This window comes from Rhamphochromis longiceps, linkage group LG17 (genome assembly GCF_057381845.1).
Source record: "Rhamphochromis longiceps isolate RC_006_pf linkage group LG17, R_longiceps_female_GT1.1, whole genome shotgun sequence".
Taxonomy (NCBI): Eukaryota; Metazoa; Chordata; class Actinopteri; order Cichliformes; family Cichlidae; genus Rhamphochromis; species Rhamphochromis longiceps.
This window is the reverse complement of record NC_140573.1, coordinates 42,217,276-42,235,953: the sequence shown is the minus strand read 5'-3', so window position 1 is coordinate 42,235,953 and position 18,678 is coordinate 42,217,276. Positions and strand designations below refer to the sequence as shown.

General features: G+C 46.5%; 1 protein-coding gene across 2 annotated transcripts in view; it reads left to right on the top strand.

Moving 5' to 3' along the window:
• braf (B-Raf proto-oncogene, serine/threonine kinase) overlaps positions 1-15,964 on the top strand; it is a 32,291-nt gene extending 16,327 nt beyond the window's left edge. The window contains exons 5-20 of one of the 2 annotated variants that reach the window (XM_085386431.1): positions 237-339; positions 433-581; positions 1,115-1,234; positions 1,342-1,501; positions 3,227-3,266; positions 5,149-5,268; positions 6,857-6,993; positions 7,072-7,189; positions 7,584-7,668; positions 7,796-7,972; positions 8,057-8,103; positions 8,554-8,672; positions 8,993-9,124; positions 10,045-10,179; positions 10,710-10,863; positions 12,405-15,964. In XM_085386431.1, the coding sequence (XP_085242557.1) occupies positions 237-339; positions 433-581; positions 1,115-1,234; positions 1,342-1,501; positions 3,227-3,266; positions 5,149-5,268; positions 6,857-6,993; positions 7,072-7,189; positions 7,584-7,668; positions 7,796-7,972; positions 8,057-8,103; positions 8,554-8,672; positions 8,993-9,124; positions 10,045-10,179; positions 10,710-10,863; positions 12,405-12,427 (1,819 nt within the window). In that variant the 3' untranslated portion in view covers positions 12,428-15,964. The remainder of the gene's footprint in view (positions 1-236; positions 340-432; positions 582-1,114; positions 1,235-1,341; positions 1,502-3,226; positions 3,267-5,148; positions 5,269-6,856; positions 6,994-7,071; positions 7,190-7,583; positions 7,669-7,795; positions 7,973-8,056; positions 8,104-8,553; positions 8,673-8,992; positions 9,125-10,044; positions 10,180-10,709; positions 10,864-12,404) is intronic. The other variant, XM_085386432.1, reaches the window with a different exon arrangement.
• Positions 15,965-18,678: the final 2,714 nt, after the last annotated feature.

Genomic DNA, 18,678 nt, shown 5'->3' with positions numbered 1-18,678 from the left:
GATGTAGGCAGTCTCATGTCATGTACAACAGTGCGGTGCACGTCCCACACTGTGGGGAGGGTTATACAGTGCGCACAGTATCATGAGTCCTGCTGTATGAAAGTGGAGCAGTAGGATGTTTGGGTTTTATGCTGGAAACCATCTTGGTTAGTTTTGCACCGCTCTTGGTGCGGTGGCTAAACCAACGGCTGGCTGAGGTGTAGACAGTTTCCGATACTCCCCACTTCCTGTTTCAGAGAGAAGAAGCCTATTGGCTGGGACACAGACATCTCGTGGCTGACGGGGGAGGAGCTGCATGTAGAAGTGTTGGAAAACGTGCCGCTCACCACACACAACTTTGTAAGTACTTTCAGAAAACCAAGTGTCCCGTAGTGAGAAGTGCTCAGTGCAGCCGGGGTGACTCTGGTCTGTATGTCTCTGTTTGATCCACAGGTGAGGAAGACTTTCTTTACACTGGCCTTCTGTGACTTCTGCAGAAAGTTGTTGTTCCAGGGTTTCCGCTGTCAGACCTGTGGCTACAAGTTCCACCAGCGGTGCAGCACTGAGGTTCCTCTCATGTGCGTCAACTACGACCAGCTCGAGTAAGTTCAGTGCAGGAAGGCGCACACTGCTGTGAGCAGTTTGGGACGATATAAGGATGTTATGGCTCCACGGGCTCGGCTCAGTGACCTGGTTCTCAGTGCTCGTGACACTGAGAACCTGCAGTTACGCGCTGACAGGCAGCTACGCTTGTATCTTTGTACATGTGCGACTGCCACGGGGAAGCAGGGATCAGGACGCTACCGGCAGTAAAAATGCGAACAGAACGAAGCTGTCGTCTGCACAGATCCTGATTCATCTTTATGGTAACAAAGAGCAGTGACATATTCAGGCTTTTAGCTTCAATGGGTTCAAAAAATGCCTCAGATTTTAAAGTGCAACAAAAAAGAGAGAAATGTCATGACTACATAAAAACGAGTTACTGTAAGCTCCAAAATTCACCGTTGGTTCCTGTGGTAGGCAAATGAAACAAGTGTGCTCAGTGTGAAAGGATGTGTGTTAGTGCTTGTTTGGCCTGTTTAAGGTTACGTTCCAACTGTGCCTGAATCGTATGTTTTCGGCGTGTCCTCTGCAGCTTGCTACTAGTGTCCAAGTTCTTTGAGCACCACCCGTTCACCCAGGAGGAGGTCTCCTCAGAGGGAACCACGCCTGTGTCTGAGGCCTGTCCATCACTTCCCCCATCCGACTCCACTGGGTGAGTCCTCCAGCCTCATACCGAAAAGGAGACGTTTTCCTTCTGTTTCCTCAGCAGAACATTTAGACTCTGAAGTTTGAAGTACTAACCAGCGGCTTTCTGTCCAGATCAATATGCCACGCCACTGTGTCGCCGTCCAAATCCATACCCATCCCGCCCAGTTTCCGGCCCAACGAGGAGGACCACCGCAACCAGTTTGGCCAGCGAGACCGTTCATCCTCTGCCCCCAATGTGCACATCAACACCATCGAACCGGTCAACATCGATGTGAGTCCGCTGGACTCGCTGACACATGAGAATTTTCTTTCATTCTATGTTTTTCATCACCTCACACAGCGCCCTATGGTTTCACGTCAACGTCCAGCACGTGTTACAGACGTTACAGTTGTGTTACAGACGTTACAGTTGTGTTACAGACGTTACAGTTGTGTTACAGACGTGTTACAGACGTTACACTTGTGTTGCAGACGTGTTACAGTTGTGTTACAGACGTTACAGTTGTGTTACAGACGTTACAGTTGTGTTACAGACGTTACAGTTGTGTTGCAGACGTGTTACAGTTGTGTTACAGATGTGTTACAGATGTGTTACAGATGACCAGAATGATGTAGTCTCTTATTTCTTTTGTGCTCTTGACATTAAAATAACAGTTAATACACTTCCTTAAGTTGACAACAGAAGCTCTCGATCGTCCACAGACGGTGGAGCCGCTCTGATGGACGAACTCTTCCATAACACTTTGATAACACTTTATTATTTACTTTCTTTATTAGCAGTATTTTACTTCCCTGAACAACAGCCCATCCAATCCACACATGCAAAGAAATCAAACCATAGATGTCCAAATATTATATGTAATGAGGAGAAATGACACAGGGAAGAATTATTGAACATGCTCGCTGAAATTTATTTAATACAAATGTAAAAACTGTCGCCGATGACAACGACAGCTTCTGTACAGAGAGACGAATCGCACGATTTCTCAGGTGTGATTTCGACCCAGTCTTTAACACCAACAGTCTCCACATCCTCGGGGCTCCATGGGCCCCGTCTTTAGTTCTTTCCGTGGAGTTTCAGTGGGATCGGGTCACGTGATTGGCTGGACAATTCTAACATTTCTCTGAACCCGATTAAGTTTCCTCAGCTGTTTTCGGGGGATCGTCGTCTTGCTGAAACGTCCACCCTTATTTCATCTTCCTCATGCCGGTGGATGGCTGCAGATTTTTATCAAGATGTATTCAACTTTCAATTCAATTTTATTTCTACAGCGCTAAATCCCAACAACAGTCGCCTCAAGGCGCTTTATATTGTAAGGTAGACCCTACAATAATACATACAGAGAAACCCCAACAATCATATGACCCCCTATGAGCAGCACTTTGGCGACAGTGGGAAGGAAAAACTCCCTTTTAATAGGAAGAAACCTCCGACAGCACCAGGCTCAGGGAGGGGCGGGGCCATCTGCTGTGATTGGTTGGGCAGAGAGAAGGTTATGTACTATTTGTAACTGGAACCATCAGTATGTTTGGCAACACTTGAGCAGTTTTTACCCACCATGAGATGTTTCTTGGGCGACTGGTTGGTAATGAGACACATTTTACGGGCCATCAGTTGTAAATGAACCAGCTGACATTAATTTGCTTTAATTGGCAGGACTTTTAATTACTGATAGATCTCAGCTGCTGTTCCAGGTCTTTTCTTCATGTGTTCAATCGTTTCTCATTATTACACATAACTTAATTGTTGGACACCTGTGCTTTGATTTCTGTGCACGTGAGGATTGGATGGATTGTTACCAACATCTGGTGAGGATTTCATGTCATTTACACATTTAATTCAAAAGTGGGTGACGTGTTCAATACTTTACCCTCTGTAAATACCATCAGTTTGCACTCGGAGCAAGTCCTCATGTATTTATGTTAAGTGTGTTTTTCACCCTCTGCAGCTGCTGAAATCACCGTGTTCATGTTGGTTTTGCTTTCTTTATTTCAGGACCTGATTCGAGATCAGGGCTTACCGAGGTCAGATGGAGGTGAGCATCCAAGAGGGAAACTTCACACTCAACTTTTTCCCCATCATCTCACATCTCTGTGCTCTTGAATTTTTTTTATCTGTGTGTGTGTGTGCGCGTTCAGTCCTGTGCCTTGCCAGTCACAGAGCCGTGAGCTGAAGGTCAGGGGTTTTCGAGGATGAGCGGTCTGAGTGCTCCTCCAGGCTCGGCTCCTCCTCACGTGAAACTAAAACATTTGACAAATTTTCCAAAAGTTCCAACAAAGCAGCTCTGCAGCAAAGCATCGCAATACATGCACAGTGTTGAACAATGTTTCCAGTGTAGTCTGGGTGTGCAGTAAGATACAGAGGGGACACCTGTGACACGTGTGTGGACTGTTTTACATTCAGTGTGGCAGTTTTAGATCCCGAAACTAATCTTGCAATTCAATTCAGTTTAATTTATACAGCTCGAAATCACAACAGTCGCTATGAGCAAGCACTTTGGCGACAGCGGGAAGGAAAAACTCCCTGTTAACAGGGGCGGGGCCATCTGCTGCGACCGGTTTGGGTGAGAGAAGGAAGACCGGATAAAGACATGCTGGGGAATGAGTGGTGTTCAGTTATTAGTCGACTACAAAGTGCAGTCAAAGGCTGCATCCCAATTCAGGGTCTGCAGCCTTAAAGTACGCAGCCTCAACGATCCTCGAGGGCCGCGTACTGAAAGACCGCTAAGGCCGGAAGTGCGAGGCTTGTGAAATGGGACGGTCTAGCCTCCGTTGCGCTGCCCAGGTTGCCTAGCAACCATGATACTAACAGCTGGAAACGTGTCATACAGCTGTGTTTGACAGAAATGAAATGAAATCTTTTGTTCATGTGTTTGTTTCTACATGAGCTTTGATCATTCTCTGTGAGATTAAGCTCAGCTACTGAACGGCGTATATTTTAAAGTAAAGGCTTTAAAACCAAGTTAGCACAAACGTCACTAATGTCACATGACTTTGCCGACATGTTGCCAACAGTAATGTTTAATGTTCTTCGTTATTAAACATTTGCACATAAATAAGTGACATAATATCCAGGACTTACTTAAAGTTTACTCTTCGGGCGCCCCTCATCCGCCGTTTTTTTTTTTTTTCCCGGCAAAATTATCCACACCCACCGCCGCGCTATGCATTCTGGGATATGTTGGGCCACGAAGTCTACACCGCCACGTCCTTAAAATTCAGGGAAATGAAGGACTCATTTGAGGGCCGCATTTCGAGCAGCCTTTGAATTGGGACAGCCTTCGTCGCGTCGCGGTGACGTAATCGGCCTTAAAATGCGGCCTTTAAGGCTGCAGACCCTGAGTTGGGATACAGCCGTTGTCTTAAGTTGTCAGAGTAAGCAGTCACGTGAAGCTAGCTACAAACATCATAAGCTAACCCAGTGTTTCAGCTACACATGGACACGAAAGCTGGAAAAAAAAATTCTGTGATAAAAGAAACGATACATGAAATATATGCTGGAAGTAACACACGGCTGCAGACAGTGTGTGTCAGAGCGCTAGTATTAAAAACCTGTGAGTGTGTGTGCGTGCGTGTGTGTACATGATCATATAATCCTTGCGGTGATTTTATTGTGTTCATTACTTCTGACTGCAGACAGGTTTTGGTTTTGCTGCATGAGAGCAAACATCTGCTGACGTTTACTGCAGGTGTACACGTCATCCAAAAACTCCACAACAGTCGATCTCTAACCTGGACCCTCACAGTGTGAGTTACCATGGAGATGGACTTCATGGCAGAGGACGCCCAGAGCAAACCCTGGAGTCACCCTGACTGACAGCTTATAGCTCTGACTGTGTAGCCATAGTTAGAGCCTAGTTAGTGACAGGGGCGTGTTGAGTAGCAGTGATGGTCTGTCTGTCTCTCTTTGCCCTGCAGCCCCCCCGACCCACCCCGCCTGCTGCTTGAGGAAGCACCGAACACGGACCTCAAGCCCCCTCCTATACTCCTATCCCAATGACATAGTGTTTGATTTTGAGCCCGAGCCCGTTTTCCGAGGTAGTTAGGCCTCTGTGTTCCTGTGTTGTTCTTCCATTCACATACACACCCCACCCACCCACATCTCCACCTCAACCCCGTCTCCCTCCACACTCTCTCTGTTCTTTGCCTTTATGCCCTCACATGCTCCTTCAGCCATACACCTCACGGCGCAGTACCACACGCTGCCTGCTCGATGGATAGCGGTTTCTTTGATGGAGGCGCTCTTGTGTTCAGTCATTGGTTAAAAAGAATGACATGTTAATCAGAAAGCCCGCCTCTTGATGTTCACTGCAGCATCTTGTTAGCAGGCTGTTAAAATCAGTTTATAGCTGTTACATAATAACAAAGAGTCGTGTTTTTCTTTTAATATGTCGTCTTTGTAAGATTTCCAAAGCCTCCCAGCTTCATAACTGAATCATGATTTTGGTCGACATGAACGATCCATTGATTCGTTTGCAGGATTTTTTTTTTCCATTTCTATTCAGACATCACAGCTAACTGTAGCATCTGTAGCTATTGGATATGAAGCCATTGCCTGAACTGGCAGCTGTTTGAAATCAAAAAGGTGTTTGCTAGTGTCACAAAAATAAAACGCCTCCATGCTGCAGAGTGCCAGAGTACGGCGTAGTCTGTGCACTCCTTTGACTGACCAAACAGGTCTGCACACTGATTGGCTCGGATTAGGAGTAGCAGTTTTTTTTGCTTTTACTGTGAAGTCTGTTTTCAAACGAGCCGGCTGAAAATGTCGGGACGACATTTTTGTAGTTCTTTCAGGACCTCTGAATCTTAACTTCAGGACCCGTTCAGAGAAAAAAAGATGATTACGTATTCGAACCTTTGTTTTGGAAGAATCAGTGACCAAAAATATCAAATCTGTGACACAAACAGCTGCCATCCAGCCAAGCACACCCTCACCTGTCCTGTACATGTGAACACACACACACACACACACAGACACACACAGACACACACACAGACAGACACACACACAGACACACACACACACACAGACACACACACAGACACACACAGACACACACACACACACAGACACAGACACACACACAGACACACAGACACTCACACACACAGACACACACACAGACACACAGACACAGACAGACACACACAGACAGACAGACACACACACACACACACACACAGACACACACAGACACACACACAGACAGACACACACACAGACACACACACACACACAGACACACACACAGACACACACAGACACACACACACACACAGACACAGACACACACACAGACACACAGACACTCACACACACAGACACACACACACACACAGACACAGACACACACACAGACACACAGACACTCACACACACAGACACACACACAGACACACAGACACAGACAGACACACACACAGACACACACACTCACACACACAGACACACACACACACAGACAGACACACACAGACAGACACAGACAGACACACACACACACACACACATTGATGCTGAAGCCTCAGTCTCTCTCTCTCTTTTTCCCTTCCTGCCTTCTCTGTTTTTGACAAGTCCCTCACTTCCAGACCTTTACCTTTCACTACTCTTTATCTTCTTCTCTAGGTTCGACCACAGGTCTGTCGGCCACGCCTCCCGCCTCTCTGCCTGGCTCTCTGACCAACGTCAAGGTCCCACAGAAGTCGCCGTGCCCGCAGAGGGAGCGCAAATCGTCCTCCTCGTCCGAGGACCGCAATAAGATGGTGAGTGGCGTCCGCAGATGCTAGCGTTGTGCTGCGTCTCATTGTGTGCTCGTGCTGATCGAGTGTCCTGTATGACAGAAAACCCTGGGGAGGCGGGACTCCAGTGATGACTGGGAAATCCCGGAAGGTCAGATTACTCTGGGTCAGAGGATAGGCTCTGGATCTTTTGGAACTGTCTTCAAGGGAAAGTGGCACGGTAAGACTGCGCCGCGCCGTCACACCCCACGCAAAGACACTTACAGAGCGCCGTCTACATGCCGCAGCCTGCCTGCTGATCGTGTTCATACTTTGATGAGCAGCGTGTACACGCCGCTTCCTGCATCAGTTAGTCCTGCAGGACCAGCAAGCGGGTTAAGGTCAGGGACGAGCTTGAGTCGGCGCTCTTTCTGGGATAGAACAGTTTCCATCAGCTCGGGGTGAACAAACTGGATAAACCTGCTCGCCACAGATAAAAATGAAATTAGTTTTAATTGAAAAAGATTTGGAATAAATAAAGCAGATTAGAGCTTCGTGCGTTAGCTTTTCCTTGTTAAATCTCAGCAGTTAGTAAATTAGCGTCATCTTTAATCATTTTGTCCCCGGGCTCTCAGGTGATGTGGCAGTGAAGATGCTGAATGTCACCGCTCCCACGCCACAGCAGCTTCAGGCATTCAAGAATGAAGTGGGAGTCCTCAGGTAAGCCCCGCCTTCTCCTTTGTGCACCAGCGCGCTGCTGCACGCTGCAGAACGTCACCTTACTGATGCAGCCTGCGTCATCAGTGTAAACCTGCTGTAATTTGAACACGTTGTGTGTTTGCACCAGGAAAACGCGTCACGTGAACATCTTGCTCTTCATGGGCTACACCACCAAGCCCCAGCTGGCCATCGTGACCCAGTGGTGTGAAGGCTCCAGTCTGTACCACCACCTGCACATCATCGAGACCAAGTTCGAGATGATCAAACTGATCGACATAGCCCGACAGACCGCTCAGGGCATGGAGTGAGTAACCTTTCAAACATCGAGCGCTGTCAAATTCCACAACGAGCGCCGTCGCTCTAATGACGCTTTGCTCTTCACCTTCAGTTACCTGCATGCCAAGTCCATCATACACAGAGATCTGAAGAGCAACAGTATCCTTTTGAATCAAAGTCATCGGGTGATAAGCTGGACTTGGTGCTACAGGAGCGTAAGCAGGACCAAGAAATGCTTCGTTTCAGGGGAGAATAAGAAGAGCACACCTTACAGCAGGTATGGACCTTCCCACGACCCCGGCCCAGACAGAGGCACCAATATATCAAATATGATATTATTACCGTTCATCCACCAAAGTGATGGGATCAGAATGCAGTGATTGTCCAATACTGCGTAATACTACAACACTGCAAGACACACGATACAGAACATCTGGAACTGAAGAAGAAACGCTGCTTATTGATTCGCTGGATTGTAGCATCCAGCATGTGTGTCGTTATTGTCACGTCAGTGTTTTGGTTTTTTGTCATTTCATGAAGGATCAAAATGGAAAATCCATACTTGGAATATGAAGGAGCTCAGAGTGTTTCCTTGACCCGTTGTCCCAGATATTTTCCTCCATGAGGACCTAACAGTGAAGATCGGGGACTTTGGTCTGGCTACGGTGAAGTCCCGCTGGAGTGGCTCCCACCAGTTTGAACAGCTTTCAGGCTCTATTCTTTGGATGGTCGGTGTTCGTGTCCTACGAGACACTTTTTGTTTTCCTGTCATTCTTTCCATCTGATGTGTGCTCTCTAAATGTGCTCATGCGTTAAACCAGGCGTGCTGAGGCTAATACAGCAAGAGTGAGAACGCAGAAGTGATCAGAAATGCAGATCAGCCCATTCTCACCCTGTTTGGGGGAACAGAGTATTGCAGAGAATATGAAAAAGAAGCGCCCCCCTTTCATTGCCATAATATTGATTTGAGTCTTTGTAGACGTTTCCTTTCAGTTCAACTGAACAAGCAGTGAATTATTGACGGTCGGTGTAACTTGTGCTTCGTCAGGCTCCAGAGGTAATCCGGCTGCAGGACAAGAACCCCTACAGCTTCCAGTCGGACGTGTACGCCTTTGGCATCGTACTCTACGAGCTGATGTCAGGAGCGCTGCCCTACTCCAACATCAACAACAGAGACCAGGTGAGTGGATGTGATCGCGGCCCCACTGCTGCACTCGCTCTAACAGATACTCCAGACTCCGCCCCGTTTTACCTCTGGTTCAGCAGTCAGACTGAACCATGTTTTTGCTGCTTTAACAGGTGCATTTCCCCCAGTGTGGCATTAACATGTTAAATGGCTCTTCTGTCGGGTTTTCTACTCTGAGCACGTTACACACCATGCCTCATTCATCCATTGATAAAAGTACTTTTCTCTCTACGCGTGTGCTTTCTACTTGGGGTTGCTATCTTGCCCGAGGATATTGGGCGTGCAGAAGGAGGGATTGAACCCCAGATGTTTCATGTTTGGGGAATTTCAGCCAGTTTTATTCAAAGTTTCCATTTTCAGAGGCTGAAAATAAATTGGACTGAACATCATTTTAATAATGTTTGGAATATAAATGGTGTTTGCTGTTGAATGGGTGAGATGCTCTGCCAGGCCTTTAGCTGGGTTTGTCTTTGGTTCACTATCCATCCACTGTGAGGCGCTGTTTGCCCGGTCTCACATTCGGCTGAAGCTGAGCAGAGTAAAGTCCTGTGCACTTCACACTTCATGTGCATGCACGTACCGTCACATGGTCTCAGCAGGTGATGTGTTACACGTTGAATCGTGAGCTGTTGCTTTCTTTCTCCATATTTGTTTCCCATCTTTCTGCTGCACCGTGTTTTCAGGCACCAGGAGGTTTTCCATATCCAAAGAGTTCTGTGATCCTCTTTAGCTGTGTCGATGTTGCAGAGCTGGCTGACGCATTTTGTCTTTGGACCTCATATTTAAAGTTTGAGACCAAATTTGAACAAATGCCAAAAACACTTGGAATGAGCTGCAGATCTTTGATTTGTCATTAATGATGAGGGAGCAGAGCTCAGAAGTTTGTTTCACGACTCGTTCTTTCTGTTCCATAGATCATATTCATGGTGGGACGAGGTTACCTGTCCCCTGACCTCAGCAAGGTCCGCAGCAACTGTCCAAAGGCCATGAAGAGGCTGATGGCTGACTGCCTGAAGAAGAAGAGAGAGGAGCGGCCTCTCTTCCCTCAGGTGAGAGCCCACACTGACACTTTTATACATTGAGAGGAAATAATATTTACAGTAAACTCTTTTTCTTTTTTTTCCCAAACCCTTTCAAAAATCGCTGAGACACGGAGACAAGAGAGTCTCACACTCATCACATCCCAGCTTCTCTTTAAACTCTAATGGTCTTAATATTTGTTATTTAACAACAGTTTAGTGACGTTTCTCTCCATCAAATCCGACTCTTGCTGTCCTGGTGTTCACCTCCAAAGCCCTTCAGCTAGTGGCAGCAAACAGACATGGATCGTTTCAGGGTGGAAGCTCTGAGTTTGGTGCAGAGTGAGCGTTCGCCCTTACTCCCTAATTTGCAGCATTTTGGATTTCTTTACTTCCTTCTTTCTGACAGTTGTTGCGTTGCCACCGATGGCCTCAGCAAGCAGCTGCAACCACAGAAAGCAGCTGAGCTGATGTAGTCGCTCGTTTCTTGTGTTGTGAGGGAATGGTGATCATACGATCCTAACTAACGACCCCTGTGGCTTTGTTGTGTATTTCTTCAGATTTTGGCATCCATTGAGCTGCTGGCTCGCTCGTTACCCAAAATCCACCGCAGCGCCTCGGAGCCTTCGTTAAACCGAGCTGGTTTTCAGACAGAGGACTTCAGTTTGTATGCCTGCGCCTCACCTAAAACCCCCATCCAGGCCGGCGGTTACGGTGAGTTATTTTTCTTGGGAACATCGCTTCTCAGCATCTGGAGCGGCGAAATCTGGAGCTGACAGTAACAGGAAGTGGTAGTGTAGCTTTTTCATCACATACACCATAACTACCTCTAATGAATGTGCCTTATCCCCAAACCATGCTTAGTGCATCACATCTCATCTTTCAGTGTGTTGGCTTACAGAATATTTCTTGGAACTGAATTTCCACTTACCGTATTCTCGGCACTATGAGGTGCACTTAAAATCCTTTAATTTCTCAAAAATCGAATGTGCGCCTTATGTATGAATTCTGGTTGTGTTTACTGACCTCGAACCGATTTTATGAGGTACACGGCGCTCAAAAATCTGTCAAAATGTTTTAGTACGACTTTAGTAGCTACGAAGCCGCAGCGCCTGATGGATTGTTGGAGCGTTACAGCTACTGTAGTCAGGAACCTCGCAGAGGAATCTGGGTCCTAAACTCCATTATCTTCAGGTCCCAAAGTTAAACGAACACTGCGGCATCACTGAGAGTTAAAAACTGTCTAAATTCTTCCATCTGTAATAAAATGATCAGCGTTGCTGCTTTACCAGGTGTAACAATTAAGTTTAACATCCATGAAAACAGAATTTATTACATTTAACAGATTGTGGATGGATTATCTCAGCTGTTCTCCTGGCTGAAGTTTGGTCCTTTTACAGCATCCTGCCATGCGATTACATTTGTTCCTGACCACCGAGAACACTCACGTTAACTTTTATCGAGTGGAAAAAAGTTAGCTTGTTTATATTATGCTAACATAGCTGTGTCGCTAGCGGTCACGTAGCACATCATTATATACCAGCTAGCCCAACTTCAGTAACCCTACAAACGTCACTGCTGTTTAGTTTTCTGTCTTCATTTATGCTGGAAGTGATAACAGAGCTGTACGTTTTAATTTGTTTCCAAAACCCCGCAGTCAGGACATGCTATATTGTATTTAGATAGCAGGGAGTTAGCTCGCTAGCTTCTAACTTCTAACTCTGTTAAATGTCATAAATTCCGTTTTCATGGATGCCTGGATGTTAAACTCAATTGTTACACCTGGTAGAGCAGAACGCTGATCATTTTATTAAAGATGAAAGACTTTAGACAGTTTTTCAACTCTGAGTAATGCCACAGTGATCGTTTGACTTTGGGACCTGCAGCGGAGTTTAGACCCAAACACAGCTAGTGACGTCAGACTTAAAGACCAGATCAGGTGTTGTTATTTGTGTGACAGAGTGTCAGGAGTTATTTTCCCTTTAAGTGTTAAAGTTGTTGGATATTCTCAGATTTGTGCATAAAAACAAATAAAAAGAATAGAAGGTTTTCTTGAGGCCCTCGCTCGTGGTACTTTGGTACTTGCATCGGTGCAGTAGTCCTTATATTTCCCACACTTGTATCGGGCCTTTGTCACTGGATGAGTGTTGTTTCATAAAGTAAACTTCACTGGAAACGCGCTAACTTCATATTTCCACCTGAAACTTGACACTGCTGTCCACACACCGTCTGTCTTTGTTTCTTTATCTTTTCAGGGGAGTTTTCAGCATTTAAATAAATGGCGGCAGATACCAGCAGTCCATCCCTCGTCACTCCTCAACAGTCTTGTGTCCCTGCGGTGGATTCATTCATTACTGGGAAAAAAAAGAAAAAGGAAAAAACCAATGCGCCGTTTTCTTCCTCCGTCACCTCGAAGAAGGCAGCCTCACTAACAAGAAGCCGTCCATTGGGCAGACGGCAGCAACACACACAAACTAATCAGGAACGACGGAACAACAACAAAGCGAAGACAAAGATATCCGTACCAAACCGCTTTGAGGAAGACGTGGAAGTAATCGCCTTGCCTGATGGATCCAAGTTGACCCACAGAGGAAAACCATTTAAAGGAGAGCTTTGGATGCGAGTTGTCCGGTCGCTGTTGTGCCGGTGAGGAGGAGCTGGGCGTTAGCCGTGCTGCTGAGCAGAGAACGGGCCTGCGGACCGAGAGGAGGCTTCACGCCGTCAGCTGCTGGAAGGCGTTGGCGCTTCCCTGGGATGGGCTGGAGGAGAAGGATTCTGAAGGACGATGACTTGAAAGAGAAATCTGTTTGTATTTTTTCCATTTGTGTTTTCCATTTTAGCTAGCAGCTGCTGGGAATACTTTCTGTCTTGGATCTTTTAGCCGTCTTTTGTTTTCGGTGTTTATGGAGTTTGTCTCCAACATGGCAGCTGCTCTCTGCCAGCGAGGCTCTCTCTGGGTTTAATGGCAGGACAGCAAAAGATCTGCACCTCAACCATGTTCTCCACTTTAAAAGCTTTCCCCCTTTCAAAGGATATTGTGGTCATGTGACAAGCAGCAGAAATGATTGTCTCCAAGGTAACATCAGGTCACAGACAGCTGAAGGTTTCAGCTGGACCTGCTCGTGGGGTTTCTTTGCTTCTCATCGTTTTCACAGATTGATTTTCACACTGCGTGCACGTTGTGGCGTTGCTTTCTTCTCTTCCTGTGGGACCACAAAGCTTCAACGTTGCACTTGCACAGACGTGTTACCGGCTGTTGATCAAGAGTTCTGCGGCTTTGACAGTTTTAGAAATGTCCTTTAATCCCGCCTTTTACATTCTCTGTACTTTCATGTTATTCCAGGTTTAGATCTGTTCTGCTCTTTGTTTGCCTTCTTCCTGTACAGGCAGGCCTGCACATACTGACTTATTTATGTGACTTTTTTATGGGTTTATTTTCAGGCTTTTATTTTTTTTTTTTACAACCCTTGTTTTCGTCATGTGACTCATATTTGCACTTTGATGGATTGAAGCGACCGAGCGACTCGCCTTTTTGTTTTTGTTTCTTTGTTTGTAATTGAAGAAGCGAGCAGATGGCTCAGACTTCCAGTGAAGCTGCCCTCCGCAGGTGCAGGACTGTAAATATTCATTCGAGGACCGCGTGACGAGCCTGCAGACCTGCCGGCGTACCGCCCTGACGAGGCTCCTGGCCTCACCTCGTGGACTGAGAGCGCGCAGCTAGTTGACGTGTCAGACCGAGCGCCGACAGGGCGGGTCTTCGCATCCACGTGTGTCTTTCTATTACGAATGATGGAAACGGACGTTCCCCGTCACCTCCATGGCTTCCTTTCCAGTGAGTTTGTATTTTTAACGTTGTTTCAGTCGCCGCATCGTGAGATGATCAGCTTTAGAAAATCGAACTAAACCGGCGCTGTCACGTAGCCAACAAACGTTAGATTCAAAGTATCTGCAGAAAAAGAGAACCTGCCAGGCTTCAGCCCACAGCTGGGGTCTTACTCCACGTGAGTGGCACACAGCCGAGGGGGTCGTGGAGTCTGCGAGAGTACAAATGTCCACCGGCTGTCGGCGTCGCGATCTGCTGTCTGTTTTTGTACGGCTGCAGGCGTGGGCTTTGTTTGTTTCCCAGTTTATTACAGAGAGACCGCGTTGTTGTCACCACTTCAACTAGCTGGACGCTGCCTTTAGTAAAGTCGGGCACGGACTAAACGTGAGCGAAGAGCCGGTGACGGCAGACGAATTGAAAGACTTGATCTGATAAAAGTGAAAGCTCTTCTTGCCTGGTTACCCTGGACGTGGCTGTTTGCTAACACGTCAGCCAAAGCTGCAGGAACAGGATGCATCGCTGCACACAGCATTTGTCTGTTGTAGTTACGTCATCAATTCAAGGATTACAGAATTCTTCTGACAGCTCTGCGCATGCACAGTGTCGTCCAGCGTCACATCTCGGAGCGAGAAACTGTTCGATTGAAAGGTTCGAATTCAGTGTCCGGCGCTCAAAACTTCCAGAAGCCCAGAACCAATCGTCGATCAGTAACGAGCGTTTATTTACCCGCCTCCGTCTGCCGCTTTTACAGATGAAATGTAGAGGTCATGTTGGCCTTTTTAATAAATGACATATCGTCCTGTCACTGGGAGGCTTTGCTGCTACCCACGGCTCCCTCAAGCTTTGCCCACAGCTGCCATTTTCTCCAGAGGACTCTTTAAAGTGTCCTGTGCAGGTGATTGTGTCACCAGAGCGATCACTGCTGACAGAGTCGTGAAGATGATGAAGAAGCTCTGCTGTCAGTGAAACCAAACTCGGGTACCCACAGAGCAGGACGAGGTCCGTCTGAATGCTCCAGTTATCAGTTTGAAGCTTCGTCACGCTGCACAGAGACGTGGACGGGTAGAGTCCAGTGGTTGCCTTTGAGTCTCGTGCGTCGCGTTACATAAGCTAAAGAGTTACTTCGCTTCCACAGTCCTACATTTCTTACGGAGGCACTAAAATCCCAACATCAGACTTTTTACAACTTTCCACTCGTCTTGTTCACATGATGCACAGGAGCTGCATCTCACGGTCTTATTCGGTCACACAGAAGTGAAACTGTCCAAAGTTTGGATGGAAAAGTTCTGAGTTCACGACTTAAAGCACCAGAGACATCGGGCCATGGAGATGCTGATGAAGACCGAGTGATGCAGCACCTGAGCTTAGCCTCACCGCACCGAGCACACAGCCGCCTTCCACAGGCAGTGTTAACATCCTCCTTCCTGCCGCCTGCAGAGCTGGGATCGGCTCACGTGATTGAATTCAAGGAAGGAAATTGACGTGTTTTTCAAGAGTGCGCCGTTGGTTTTCCTTGGAGATGGTTATTTTCTATAGGAACACCATGTACATCTGCTCTAGCTTCATAGATCCTGCAGGAGCAAACACTGGACTCTGCGTCTCGTGCAGCGCTTTCCGTTAGCCGCCTTCTTCTACTTTCACGTTCCTTTCTTCTTAAACATTCCCTCCCTCACTCCTTGCCTGCACCTTAGACCCAACAATTCCTTTCAACCGAGTACTATCATGTAAAACTTTAGATTTGTTTGGTTTTTTCACCTGTAAATATTGTACAAAGGAAATACTGTCAGTTTGCTAGGAGGCATGGAGACAACAACTGTACAAACAAAGTACAACACGTTCAAAATAAAGTCACAAAGATTAAAAGACATTTTCATAGGCAAACAAATGTTTGAGTGTAAAAATATTTAAGGGTGTATCATACAGAGAAAGAGCTTAATGTATTTGTTGTGAATATAAAAAACTGATATATTAAAGAAATGCATGAAAACTTTACCTGGTTCTCTGTGTGTGATGTGCTGTGACATCCACAAGGTGGCAGCGTGACCATGACTGTACATCCCACAGAGATCAATACCAAATCATAATAAGCTTTCATCAATGCGTTACTTGACCTGTGAAGTCCATAAATGCACATGAATGAAAGCTTGGAGCCTCAGCCAGCAGCTGCATCTCTGAGAAATCACTTGTTCAAAATGATTCAACCCTTTTCCTAAAGCTCCGCCTTCAGTTTCAGTTAATATGTTTAATACACAATAAATATGGGCAGTGAGCGCGGTTCTCAGAAGGCCACGACTCTACGATGCATCCCCGTGCCTGAGCTCGACCTTAAACGTCTGCATCACTAACATGGATCCATAAAACCCTGATGAACATTTTTCTGCAGAATAATTACTTCTACGTTTTGATGCTTTGAGCAACAAAAGAAAATACACCGTCTGTGTGCTGTGGTGTGTTTTACAAAAGAAAGGTGCTGAAAAATCTCAGTCTCATTACTCAACATTGTGAGTAATGCTACATCTTTTCATGAATGTAGGATTAATATTATGTTGCAATTCTTCAGGCAGAGAGGAGTGCAACCAGGTGACGGTGTTCATGCAGAGTGCAGCCGGTTCCAGGTTTAACCCCCTTTTGTTGTTCCACCACATCCCAGTGACTGCTGGTGACCGTGAGGGCCGTCTGAGTACAGTGACCTCACGGTCATGTTAATGAAACAAGTTTGAGATCATTTGAGATTTCGATTGTTTTGCTGCCGATAGACTCATTAGATCAACTCCAGGCCTCGAGGGCCGGCGTCCTGCAGGGTTTAGATGTGTCAGCTGATTCAAATGGCTACATGACCTCCTCAACATGTCCTGATGTTCTCCAGAGGCCTGGGAATGTGTGTGTGTTGACTCAGGGTGAGATCTAAAACCTGCAGGAGTTGGACACGCCTGCTGTAGAAACTTGCATTAACAGGTGTACATAACAAATCTGTTGGTGAGTGTATTAAAAAAAGAACAAAAGACAAAGCACAAAATGATAAAAATGGTTCGTTTCAGTCAGTTCAGCTCTGGAGGAAAGTTCATGGATCCAGTGACATGTTGGTGGGACTGTGGAGGATACTGGGACTCATACTGGGACAGTGAGCGCTCATGATGTGCTGTGGTGAGCCTCAGTGGCAGCAGTCGAAAGAAGAAATGTGTCAACAGAGTTAGGAGTGACTGCAGTTCAGGAGGAAGAACAGGGCGTTAATAATTGGAAGGTTGGGGGTTTGATTCCAGTCTGCATGCCTTATCCTTGGGCAAGATACTAATGTGTGAATGTTAGAAAAGATGGAGGGAGGGGTTCGAGCTGATGGGGTATTCTCCGATTGCCTTTCTTGTAAACGTCGTAGAACAACAGTGTGTCGCGCATCGCCGGCCAGTGACCACGACTCGTATCTGTGTCCATAAAAGTGATTCTCTTCCCTCCAACCCCCTGCACGTCCACTTCACTCTTCCCTCCATAAACCTCTGAGATCTTCCCCCTTTTCCTCCCAGTACCTGCACAATACATATCTTCTTATCCACCTTACCTCCTGTCACATGTCAGAACCACCTCAGCCTAACTTTGTCTCCTGCCTGCCCAGCCTGAGCGGTTCCTTTGACGTACTCATTTCTAATCCTGCCCATCCTGCTCGCTCATAACATCTTCAGCTCCGCCTCCTGTCCTTTTGTCAGTGTTTCCAAACTGTCGCTAACACTGACTGAAGACAAACCACCACCTTCAGTAGTGACAGCAGTTGAGAGGAGCTCATTACCTCCAGATGTGTGGTGCCACAGAGCAGGAACCCAAGTCAAGTCCTGCCCCTGAGAAGTACAGATAGCTGACAACTAAGGGAAGCTGCTGATTGGGTGGTGAAATTCCAAAGCTGCATGGCTGCATCACCGATGACTAATCCCGGCGCTCTTCTGAACAAACTTGTCCCGGACATCAAGTTGTTCAATGATGAATCAGCTGCAAAAGTGAAGCCGTTCCTCTGTTTCAGAGACTTTGAGAGATGCCTTCATTTCATCTCTCCTCGACCTTTGTCTTTACTCTGTCATCAGTTAGCCGACTGCAGCTGGTCCAAAACGCTGCAGCACAGTTACTGACTGGCCACATCTCCTGCACCAGCATCCTCACACTGGCTGCCAGTTAGTTTTCAAATTGATTTTAAGATTTTGTTATTCATTTTTAAGGCGCTGCAACCTCATACCTTTCTGATCTTTTGAATTGGTGCACTCCTGAGGTCACTGAGGTCTGCAGATCAAATGCTCCTAGCTGTCCCGAGGTCCAGATTAAAGCACGGAGCCTTTGCTGTGACCTCAGGACCTCCCCAACATTGGACACTTTCACAGCCCGTCTGAAAACCCACTTTTATTTTTCAGCTTTTCAATCAGAATGAGTTTGTTCTACTTTTATTTGCCTTATTTCTTACTCGAATCTTCTCATTTTATGCTTCTTTTCTTAAATTTCGTCACGTCTTCCTTTGTTTTTATCTCTTTTGATTATCTTAAATGCACACACACACACACACACACACACACACACACACACACACTCACACTCTTTGCTTAGGCTGCTGCCCCCGCCCCGGACAAAGCGGATGAGGATGGATGGATTATCTTAAATGTACAGACCTTTGGTCAAACGTTGTTGTTTTAAATGTGCTGTATAAATAAATTTGACTTTGACTAACAAAGTCA